Genomic DNA, 12528 nt, shown 5'->3' with positions numbered 1-12528 from the left:
AGCAATCCATCTGGAAATGGCACGTATTCTTCTACAGGCAGAAATGGAGGAAATTTGGGTGTTGAACCATCAGTCTACCTACAAGGATGTCTCGTCGGCTTTTGGGGTTATCTCCCCAGTCAAACTGTTGGGTTGCTCAATGCTGGACATCTACTTTCCACCACCAGACTTTGCCCGTGAGTTCTTCATCTCTGAATTAGATACATTCACCTTGGCATGGGTCCTGCTCACCCGACTCTTCTGAATCCAAGAACAATGGGGATCTTGCTTCAGATGGTCTTAACTAAAGACGCTGCCACATTGTTTCCTGTGGCACGTGCTGGTGAAGCAGATGGGAGAGTTTCGATCTTAACCTATCCATGATTTTATTTCCTTTTCTTTGGCATGCATCCACACTCATGGAGGAGTGTTGTATATTCCTGTGATGAAATGATAGTTTATTGAGCACCTCTGCTTATGCTTTGGGGTTTCCATATTTGTCAGTGTTCAACATTGAGTCTACAACATGCCGTCATTTTTAAATACATTTCTACATAAGTGCATACAGTAACTGTTTCCCTTATCTAATGGTAAGTAATTATTCATTTTTTTTACAGTACAGCAAGACATTGGAGCATTGATTTCACTTGCGAGGTGTGATTTTGATTTTAGTTTCTATTCTTTGGATGCCACTACTTGATTTTCTGCTCTATCTTCTAAAAGCCACCAAACGCAGGTCTTTTTATTGCCACCTCTCTTGAAATCCTGGTGTTCAGGCAAGCATTCCTCCTCTCTCTGTCACTTTCATGAATTCTGGGAGCAGTCCCCTGTTCAAGTCTTTGTGGTTTTAAGAGAAACTATCTCTTTGGCGAATTGTCAGGTGTAAGCAATTAAAAAAAACCGGTTAGTGATAAAACGCTTCTTACAGCTCATAATTCTTGTTTTGGTGTTAAAAACCGAATTTATTATGGTCATCAAATTTACAAAACACCAAAAGCTTTAAACAGAGGTAAAGACAAATCTAAACATGAAAGACTTCAAATAAGAAAAAAAACATCATGATTGAAATTAACAAATCCAAGGATTTTGGAACCTTGTACTAATAAAACATCGGAGATGGCTCCCTCACTAATTAAAGAAGAGGCCTGGACCAATTGTATACATGAACTATATGGGCATAACTCAGAAAGGTTTGCACTGGAACAGATCAGGAGCTGCCCATGCAAATATGGGTTATATCTGCCACACTGTAGAGGAGCAGGTGGACGCATTATCCCTAACTCCTGCCCCCTCAGTGCCGTCCTACTGGATTGGCAGGAGAAGAGCCCTATACAGGACTCCATGTGTTATGCCTACACCGCATCGAGTGTACGAAAGACGATATGCACTCAAACAACTGTATGGAATGTATCCACGCACTGAGAGAGTGGATGGATGTTGTGTGGAATGATGTCAGCACGCACCATTGGACATGAGTGAAATCTGACAAGGGTAGAGTGACATTATGGAGAATATATACAAGGACATACTGAAATGATATGAAAATACTAAAGATGATGTAAGTGAAGCAACAAGAGAAACATGCACAAAATGATAAAGTGATCATATACAAAAAAGACAAAGTAACTTGCTGATCAATAGGTGTAAATATGTAGCAATGCAAGGTCGATGAGACATATAGAAGCTTGCGATAGAGGAAAATATAATGTGGCAAGGACCGCCATGATAGGAAAATGGACGCTGGATGGTGCAAAGATTCATTTAAGCTACCTCAGAAACAGACCAGGGCTGCAGAGTCAGGAGACGTTGGAAAATTAGCTTTGTGCAAAATGAAGAGGAGTCTATGTTGGCCCAGGATCAAGGATGCTATTTCAATGAATAGCTGCAAAGCACAAAGCAAGGCAGACGGATAAGTCATGGACATGAGACATATTTCTTTTATATTAAAGAAGAAGAAAACATTTGCAAGAGCCAAGTATTGGACAATTAACAATGGACGAGACTTCTACAAGATGGAGTGGGCAAGTCTCTAGAAGCCAAAAGGAGCAATGACACCCAGCATAATTGAATCAAACATCAGTACAATAAGAAGTCGAAATGGACAAATTAGCGGTCTCCTCACACGTGATTCAGATGTCGAAAACAAGAGCTATTCCTTAAGCTGTGGACGAAGATAGTCCCAGAACAGAGAGCAAGCTACAAGGTCAACTAAAGACGGGGAACTTTGTCTTATGGTCAGACTAATGAGAGATGATGGACTAATTGGGAAAGTAGGGATTACTCTGAAGTGACTCTAGCACACGGGTTTTGTTTTGCTTACGTGCTGCTAGCCGAGCTGAAAGTCCAAGGTTGGGTGGGAATGGAAACTGGTCTGTGGGGCAACCTGCTATACAATGTTGCATAGACCAATCCGCTACCATTTTGTCCACTAGTATTATATGTATTTAGAGGATGTGCCTCACAGATAAGAGGCAGCCAATGAAGTACAAACCCATATGTACTCTATAAGTAGATATGTTCTCCTAACCAATCCCGCATGTCGATAGGTTTACAGTTTGCCACGTAGGATGATGTTATAGATGACGCATTTTGCAGTATAAAACCTCTGTGTAATCAAGTTTGTGTGGGAATGTGCAAGGTTATAGGTCAAAGGATCGAAAACATAGGATCGAATGCCAAAAGGGTCGAATCAAAAGGACCTAAAACCAAAGGGTCGAAATGTTATTTATTTTTTTTAAGTTTTTTTTTTGGGGGGGAGGTCCACCCCCAAACCCCTGTTTTTTTGGTAAAAAACACTTTTTTTACAAAACGAAAACCCCCAAAAATATATATTAAAAAAAGAAAATTCGACCCTTTGGTTTTAGGTCAAATTTCATCGACCCTTTGGCATTCGATCCTTTGGTATTCGATCCTTTAACTGGACACCAATGTGCAAGCATCAATCCAATGTCTACCAGATGACCCCGCTTTCTTAAAATGAGAATAAAGTAGTATTTTTCCATATTTTTTGAGTCCGTCCGGTTATTTGGTCCGAGATCTTTATTGGTAATCCCATCTAGCACAAGAGACGGCTCAAGGTGCTAGAGCACAACACTAAACCTTTATTTACAAAGCCTAACACTGGAGCAAATCTCTAGATGCCTCGAGCATCTTTGAGATGCTCATGTGCAAATGCTATTCAAAGATAATACACATGTAATTGTCCCCCTTCATTCACTACAGCCTGCAACAGCTTCCAGCCTGATTAACGGAAAGTTGGCACAGTCAACGTTTTAGGGTAATTCATTTGGGAAGTCCATATTCTGAGCAGTTTGGAAGTTTTGGCTACAGATTCAGCAGTTTATTTTTTTCACAGATTTACATTTCTGTGGGGTCTATTGATATTTAAACGGTGATGGGGTGTGTTCCCTTGTAGGAAGGCAGGTATTCCTGACAATGTATTTGCAGGCCAAATACCTGCTTAAAAAGGGATGTTTTAAACCCCTTCTTGAGCATGCATCTGGTATTTTGATCCATGCCTTAGGAACTGGTTGCGATTTTTCGAGGGCTGGACACCTTGGTACTTCAGTATTCTTTCACTGTGTTACTTTTGTCTTGCAGTTTCCAACAAAAGAATGCTGATTGTCCTGCTTCATTTATTTTTGGGGTGCAATGGGAGGCCATTCTCTGTAGGTTGGTCAGGCTATTGGTCGAACAGACTTTTTGGAATATACAAGCCAGTTGGAGGGATCTTTGATCAGCGATGTCATTTAGGGGTTGCCAGAGGTCGCAACTGCGACCTCTGGGTCTGGCACTGCGACCTCTGGGTCTGTGGTTGCGACGTCTGTGGTCAGCTTGCGACCGCTGTATTATTTTTTTTTAAGTCTTTTTTTTTTCGGAAGCTACAACTCCTCCCGAGAATCAGCGCAGGATGGGGGAGCTTCACTGCGGGCTGGAAGTGGCACCCGCAAACCCTGATTAGCAGGATGCAGGCTGTGCGGTCTGACTTGAAATCCGCATATTGCCTTGTCTTTATGGCCGCAGCATGTCAGGGATTGACCTGTGAGCTAAGGTACTGTGGATGTTTTCAATTGTTTCATTAAGGCAACAGCAGGCAACGGGACGCAGGTTCTTTGCAAACATGTTCATTGTGTGGTGACCTCTTGTTCTGAAAGAATTCTCTGACCGAGTTTGTCAACTTGTGGACATGCTCTTGTATATTGCAACACAGTGGAGGCCACTTGTGACATATCCATCGTTTTCCTGTCCCTCCTATCGCATAACAAGTTGCAACTTTCAGCTCAGTATGGCTCATTTTTAACTCGTACAGTTTTCAGCCTTGCTTCACATATTTTTGCAGATATTCAAACTATTGGTTGATCTTGTTCCATTTAAGAGTGAATATAACTGTTTTAACATATCTGTGGAATTTATGAAGCACAAACCTAGCTAGACTGCAACAGAGCCCTGTGCATGTGCAAGTCAAATTGAACACAGTCTATACTGGTTTAGGCCGAGAGTTACACCTGTTGGTGTAAAACGAAATATTGCGTGGCACAATATGGCCCAGTGGTTGTGATGCAATGGATGGAGCCAAGAAACCAGGGTTGAAATCCCAGCTTGCTCACTTGGGCAATTTGTGTGATCCTGGGCAAATTACTTCCCCACGTTTCCTGGTTTTGCTTAACAGCCATAATAGGACTTTCTTGGCCTTTTAGAAACATTAGGAATGTACTGTGACTCTTTATACAATTGTATTGGGAGTTGTTAATTGGTCAACACCAAAATGTGAATTGTTCCATGGCCCTATTCTCCTAGAAAAGGAAATTGAATTATATTTTTAATGTCATGATAAAACAGAAAAATATTGACTTACTCATTTAGTGCACACAACAAATTGAATGTTTCTCTTTATCAGGGTGCAAAATGTCCACTCTGCATTGGTTATTGGCTACTGATAATTGACTCTTGGCAACTGTACCATGTGCATGTGTGGAATTGAGGTGACAAGTGACTTTTAATGGCTGGCTAGTAGCTTTGCCCTTAAAATTGTTACCCCTGTCTTTATGCTTGAATAATGGGTATAGAGAGCTTGTGTCCAAGTCAGTGTACTAGTAGGATTAATCTTGGCAGTGCATGCAAGGAAGTTGTGCTTGTGCGATGGGCACACTTGATTGCGGTTTGAGGTCTAGTTCATCGTGCAGTGTTAGTGGAGGCTCAGAAAAGTCAGTCAGCATTGGAGGGTTGCACACGTGCCTTTAGCGCTGTCATCGACACATAGTCTAATCTAGCGCCTCGAATGCTGTAAAGCGTGCCTTTCAAGTGTTAGATGGCACGGTGGGCAAAAGGTGAAGGTTCACATCTGATCTTTGAAACATTAGGTGCAATGCACTCGCCCACACGCGCCTTATTTTACCAGGATATCTCTGCGCTACTCTAAATTCTCCAGTACACAGTTATGGACCCTCCCAATGGTGTGTATTTTTAGCTCAACTAAAGATGAAAAGAAAACGCCTAATGGTACCAGACCCTTTTCCTTGAACAGTAAAGAAGTTAAGGCTGGTGTCAGTAATGTGAAATAGAATGTAAACAGTTCATTGATGCATGCCACACTGCTCTAGATAGCACATAATTGACTATTCGTGTTAATGAGCTGTATACTGGGAGACATCTGAACCCAGGGGTCCCACATCTACACGAAGTAATGTTTTAGTTATGGGTGGAGGTACTGAAGTTGTACATTAAGGTGTATATTGTGTGCCCGTATTTGCTAATTTCCCAGTCTCATGTGCATACATTGCAGGTGGCTATAATGATACTATGCCAGTAAAATACTAGAACTTAACCTAGATGCCATTATCTGTGCTCCACCATTTCCCTTTGCAGCTGTCTCCCGGGAGGATCCATGCGGGGGAAGGGCCCTCCAGCTGCCTGGCTGTGTTCAATCCCCTGGTGCATACCTCATTGATAGTATACCAGACTGTAAGGAAAGACTGGGGGTTTGGAGAAGCCTTCCAACATATCAGGAGTGTGAAAATGGAGCGAGGGAGGTGTAAAACACAATCGCTGGACAAAAACCCTTGATGGCGGTTTATACATTCCAAAACCACGATTGTTGCTAAATTTGACATGCTCACATCTCCCTGGCAGAGTTTAGGGTAATCTGGTTATGGATAAAAAATGTCGCAGAGAAGACAAAAAGCTCTTTAAATGTGGAAGTATCGATTCAATGTCAACTAGGTAGCCTTAGAGGAGGCACTGTGTACCATATTTATTTTATTTCATACTTTAACCATGGCAATATTTGTATTTCAGAGAAAATGAAACCATCTGCTACAGAACAGAGCACAATGGGTCCCTTTCCTTGCCAGACCTCTACAAGGAGTGTGAACCTGTTCGGAACAGCACCCTAAATCTCAGCGCTAAAAATGCTACTCGAGCTCCCACGTCAACAGAAGCTGGTTCTAATGCACTCGTAGAACTATATTCCGACATTGCAAATACACTGTCCTCCACAGAAACAGCCTTGCAAACACATCACAGCACCACAGGAGTTCAAGACATTTCTACTTTTACAAGTACAACCAATGCTTCCCGCAGAGGTCCTACGGCCCTTCCTGCATTGCCATATGAAGCCTTCACACATTTACCTAGCTCTACACGCACGACTGGAACGGAAGCAAAGGAGCAAAATGCCACCCAGGTTAACACCATCAAGAAGCACCCTACAGTTCCACACATACCGAGAGAGTACATGCCTGAGATGGATTATGAGGATGAAGAGGAAGAGGAAGCTGCATCCCCGTATAAGATCACTGTGTGTGATTATCACCCCTGTAAACATCTTCAAAAGCCTTGTCATGAAATTCAGAGGGTGTCCTCGTGTTACTGCCCCGGGCTATCAGCGGACAATGTTCTACCAGATCCGCCACGACTTAAGGAAGTCTCTGAAATTACAGACACGTCAGTGCAGATCCATTGGTGCGCTCCGAACTCCATTGTGCATCGATATCAACTTGCCTACCATCCCGATGGTAGCGAGGACCCGACGGTTGTGGATGACCTGTACGTTACGGCGAGACAGTACACGTTGTATAACCTTCTACCAGATACCACTTATCAAGTCTGCATGGTCGCCGTTAATAAAGCGGGGTCAAGTCAAGTGATATCCAGTCCTGCCTCAAGAATACCATGCACCAAATTCAAGACAAGACCAAGCTACATCGTCATCTTGGCTGCATTGTGCGCAACCTGTGGGATTCTTTTGCTTATCATCGTTGTATTATCTGTATGTCTACACAGGAAAAGAAAAAGTACATTTGCAGATGTCTACGATACACATTTGGTATCTTACAAAAATCCTTCTTTTGATTACCAATTAAAAATGCAAGCATTTAATTAGTCTGATTGTAGAATGCAGGTAACATAAGCATCAAGGATATTTATGGCTGTAACATCAGTATTGCCCTTGATCATTCTAAAATCAACGCTCCTTCTTAGCAACAGTTGCTTTTGTTTTCCCAGGACAGAAAGAGTATTGCAGATAAGAGGTGGTAATTTAAGGTACCAGTCTGTCTGAGCCAATCTGCCCTGGTCTGAGACTTTGACCAATGCCGCTCTCTCTTTTGATAATCCCTCTTACACAATAGACTTAAATTCAGCCATAACATTCCAGACAAATGCTTTAAGTTGGCCAACTCTTGATATACAAGTGAATAGCCGGGTCTTTGCAAAAACACACACAGACTGTGTGCTTCACTCAACATGTTTATCCTTTCCACTTAGTCTGATTATCAATTTATACCAGGCATCTCTATTGCTTGTCTTCAAGCATTACCAAAAAGCATGACATCAACCCTACCCTCCTGATAAGAATCCCAAGTTCTTAACATTCAGAGGACAGACATGCCATATTTATTCCAACAAGGCAAAGCCAAACCTTGGATTATTTGGTATTTGTAAAGTGCCTTGTACTGCTAGGTTACTATTCAGTAGTTCATTGCAGCCCCAACTGGTTTCTAGGTCGGCCATATTCTAAAACATAGCATACGTCACATTCGTAATGACAGTGGAACTGCAAGAGTGATAGTCCAAAGTAGTTTTAGCATTGGGCTAGATCTCTTTCTTGTGTTGGCTGCGCGAGGCTTTGAAGTGGAGGATGAGACCAGTGGGAATTTTGGTGATGTTGCTGTACAGCGACCGCTGCTCTCCAGCTCAGTCCGCACTTCAAACAATAAAATAAGAGAAGCAAGCAGAAGGTAGGTGGCAGAGTGCCTGGTGCCTGGTACCTGGATAACTGTTTGCAAAAAAAGTTCAACCCAGAGCAGTCTAATTTCAATTATTTCCTGACTTCACATCCCAATAGTTGGAGTTTGTGAGGAATTCTGTCCTGTAAATCAGGATCTAGATTCAAACACCCTCCCAACACTCCTCTAAGCACTCCTTATGTCTACCTCTCAATTCAATCTGTTGCCTTGCTTTAAACTGATGAAATCCTAAGGTCAGTCAAAAGCTTCTTTTTGCCCTGTTGGCATCTGGCTTTACTAAACATTCTGGGCATTTCTCAGGCATTTCAACTGTGCTTGTAACGAACTCGTTACTTTAGGCCTTCGTGTGTAAGTGCCTGCAGGAAACGCAACTTCCTCCTACCCTGAAAACACCCCATGTGGAAGTTTTTACCTGTCTCTTATCTGGGACTAAAGTTTGACATTTATCAAAAGCACTAGATATAGCTATTAATTGAAATATTGTACATGTTCAAAGACAGATATGTTCACATTTCTTTTTAAACCCCAAAATACGCTATTTTCATGGCTGCTCATTCATGTAGCCTTTGCTTCTCATGATTCCAACCAATACATGGCATACGTTTACGATAAAACGCAATACATGATCTATATATTGGTTGCTAATTCTACTGTTCAGGTTTTTTTATCACCCCATTTTACATCCCACTACAAACACTAAAGAGATATCTCTCTGTTAAACTGAGCTTACAGATTCCATTGGAAATCTCCACCGTGAACATGTTGCTCAGCATAGCCGGTCACTAGGCTGAACTTAATACGTTTTCACTTTTGCATTTTTAAAGAGCTCACACAGCCCGGGGCATCGAGGCACTGTTTCAGAAATATGTCTCTTGTGTATTTAAAACCTGCTTAATACCCGGAGATTTCTAAGCGCTGACCCGGGGATCGAACCCGTGTTGCTTCGTGTAGTCTTGTTTCCAAGGCGAGCACATTGCCGCTGAGCTATCCTCCCAGGACTTGCAGATCAAGCACGTTGCCACTGAGCGATCCTCCCAGGACTTGCAGATCAAGGGCATTTAGCTACATCATGTTTGACTGCCTCTACTAATCAATGTGTGGTGCTCCCGTCAGGGGCGGACTGCGGCATACAATTGTGTCGGCATCAATCAAAAAGTGGCCCACAGTTGCAATTGTGTCGTTCCTTTTGTGACAGATTATTTTAATAGTACCCAAGGGGGAGTGTTTTGATAAAATGTAACACAAATATTGCAATTTAAAGAATAGTTATTCAGCAACAATGGTCAAAACGACTAACCACATAGAGAAGTAAATCATCAAACTGGCCCACATTTGCCAAAAAAACTGGCCCACTTTGACCAAAAGAAACTGGCCCACACTAGCATTTTGCATTTTGGGTGCGGGCATTGCCCTATAGGCCAGTCCGAGCCTGGCTCCTGCACACTACATTGCAGCAAGTTAAGGGTTACATTAATCAAAATGTGTTTTGTCCTAAAGCAGGAAACAAATCACATCACGCCCTTTCCATTAATCTTGCACACGGTCATATGAATGCAGATATCACGTGTTGTCGTTCATTGTTCGTTGACTCCTACCCTCATGCTCATCACTCCCCATCAGCCATTTGGAGACTAACTACTGACCGTTTTCATGCATTTTGACCCATCACTAAACATTTTAAGTGATGCCATTCACTATTGAAGCCCCCACTGGAGACTGTACTAGCCCAGATGATGGCGCCTCTTAGCCACACAAGTGGCTACTTTCACACACCTTCAGATACCCTCCGCTCTGCTTCGCCGCCCTGGTGGCCTCCGTTCCACTTTTCATTATCCCGCTGCGTCACTCCTGATTCAGAACCACTTATCTGAATATCCTTATCCTCATCAAATTCAGTTCAGAAACGTAGAAACCATTAACGCCTTCGAGATGTGGTTGTTTATAATTGTATTGTTCAATATTATTTATGTAACATGTATCCCTTGTTTGCTGTTTTGCTTTTTTGCAGAATTGGTTTTCATTGTGTGTTCATTTTGAAGCTGGTAGTTGTTTAAATTGTGTTTGGGAAGGAAGGTGATATTTCAAAACATGCAATTAAATAAAGACCTGTTCTTTCAAAAACGATTGTTATGTGTGTACACGCAATGTATTGAGCACGTTCATACTCAAGAGGCCTCTTGAAGATGCTGGTAAGAAAAGATCAGAGAACAGGAAGACACAGAGGAAAGACAGGGATTCAATCCCCATGTCCCATTGAGGGGGCATGGTAACAAAACAAAGAAGCAAGAGTGAAATGGCAAACTGGTGGGTCTCTAAATGTAACCTAAACAAAATGTGGTCTACTGTGCCGTGTTTCCGGAACACAGTTCCAGATGTGAGAAGCCCGAAAGGGAAATTAACTAACATCTGTCCAAATGTTGTGTAAACTGGAAATTTGTAAGCGGTTGTAGTCTTCAGTATTGCAAACATCTGCTGAGTTTTGCAACAGGTTCAGGGTTTCACCCTATCGAGGGAGGGCCCTCCCAACATTGGCAGCCTACTAGTGTAACGCCAGAGCCAGCCCTACACCAGGTTTGGTGTGGGGGGATTTGAGGAGGTCACATGTCCACGGTATGCACGGAGCTGTGCATGTCTATTAGTACAGCTTTCCCTTACTCTGTGACAATCAACCTCTGTCCTGGCCAATTCTCTTTTTCTTCTCTTTCAGTTGGCCCCCGAGAGACTGGATAAATGAGCTGGCTAATGGCCTTTGTGAAGAGACTTCCTGGGGAAATTCCATCCCACAAGCGGAGGAAACTGGGGGACTTGGGAGTAGCTTAGACAGAGATTGGCCCAAGGAAGCAGCTGACGCAGGTAGCCAATGGGAGAGAAGTTAAGCTTCCAGAAAGGAAGGGGAAGCATAAAAAGAGAAGAGCCCATCTGCAATGAAAGGTGTTCGAGTGAGGTCAGAGGAGAAAAAGAGAGCAGGGTGCAGTAGGTAGCTGAGGACCTTGAGAAGAGTTTTAGTGTGTTTGGCGTGAGTGAAGTTACGGTGTTGGGATTTAAAGGGTGGTACCCATTTGGTTCTTTGTGTCTGAGTGAAAGGGTGATAGAAGATGATTTTGGAGGAGAGCAGCAGGAGAGGGGTTGATAGTAAGAGTGAGAGAGAGTAGAGGCAGGAGTAGGAGGGAGTGACAGGTAGGAGGGTGTTGGAGAGTAGAGGCAAAAGAAGTGTGGAAGGAGTGAGACCTAGAGGGATGTAGAAAAGACCAGGCGGGAGCTGGAGAATGGATACAGGAAAAGGAAGTGAGCGTGGTAAAAGTAGGAGATTGAGTGTGGAGGAGATAGGGATAAGAGCAGGAGACAGAGTGTGGTGGCGAGAGAGGGACTGAGAGTTAGAGTGGAGGGTGGTGTCGAGAGGAGACAGGCGTAGGGAGAATAGAGTGAATAAAAGGTTAGACACAACCATCAGGAGGAAAGGCCCGCCCAAGTGAACAGACTACCCACTAGGTCACTTAGAAATTCCCTTAGGGAGGTAGATAGATAAGGCTACAGCCTTTAAGCCAGATTTTGCAGTAGGGGTACCCCGGGTGTAGTGAAGTATTATTTGTTACCAGACTTGTTTGAGGTGGGAGCCTGAGTTAGGGAGGTGGACACCCCCTTCAATGAAAAAGGGAAGGGTAGAGGGCCCACCCCTCGATTAGGAGCCCAACTGACTCCTTTGTATTTACTTTTATTAAAAAAAAGAGTTTAAAACCTCTCTTCAATGTCACATGGCTTATTGACAACCTTGTCACGCTTTCAAAAGCAAAAATTGACCTTAAAAGCATTCTAGGTAAGTGCCACTCATGTCTTCATGAACCAACCACATTGCCTGGAACATCAGCCTCTTTTCCACCAGGAGCCAGTGGAGGGTCCACTGGTCGGGGAAATTCGACCTTGGGCCTCATGGCAAGTTTGCCGGTCCAGAAATAAGGGTGCTGGTAAGCTCACCGGCACCCTTCTTTCCGGACCAGCAAACTACTAGAGCCGCTGTGCCTAACAGGTCTGACCCTCCCGGGCGCAGCAGTCATGGTAGGCAAAGCCATCACTTAAGCACCAGCACCGTTAATAATGTGCCTGGGCTTCCGTGTCCCTACTCCGATATGGGAATGGGGATTAACAGAATTACTGGCGCCTGACTTCCCGGCTGCTGGACTTGTAATAGCCCGGTGGCACTGGGAAATCAGGTGCCAGTAAATCTTTACAGATCTGGTGGCAACCCGCCGGTAGCACCGGCAGGGTTACCGCCGGACCTGTAATCAGGCCCCTTGTCTCTTCTAGC

At 43.4% G+C, this 12528-nt stretch overlaps 1 protein-coding gene across 1 annotated transcript in view; it reads left to right on the top strand.

Moving 5' to 3' along the window:
* The window catches only part of LRRN4 (leucine rich repeat neuronal 4), a 167766-nt gene extending 157426 nt beyond the window's left edge, over positions 1-10340 (top strand). Inside the window, exon 5 of the mRNA XM_069608275.1 lies at positions 6274-10340. Within this exon, the coding sequence (XP_069464376.1) occupies positions 6274-7360 (1087 nt within the window). The 3' untranslated portion in view covers positions 7361-10340. The remainder of the gene's footprint in view (positions 1-6273) is intronic.
* Positions 10341-12528: the final 2188 nt, after the last annotated feature.

Source organism: Ambystoma mexicanum, chromosome 4q (assembly GCF_040938575.1).
Source record: "Ambystoma mexicanum isolate Mex_15411 chromosome 4q, UKY_AmexF1_1, whole genome shotgun sequence".
NCBI classification, from domain to species: Eukaryota; Metazoa; Chordata; class Amphibia; order Caudata; family Ambystomatidae; genus Ambystoma; species Ambystoma mexicanum.
This window is presented reverse-complemented; position numbering and strand designations above follow the sequence as displayed.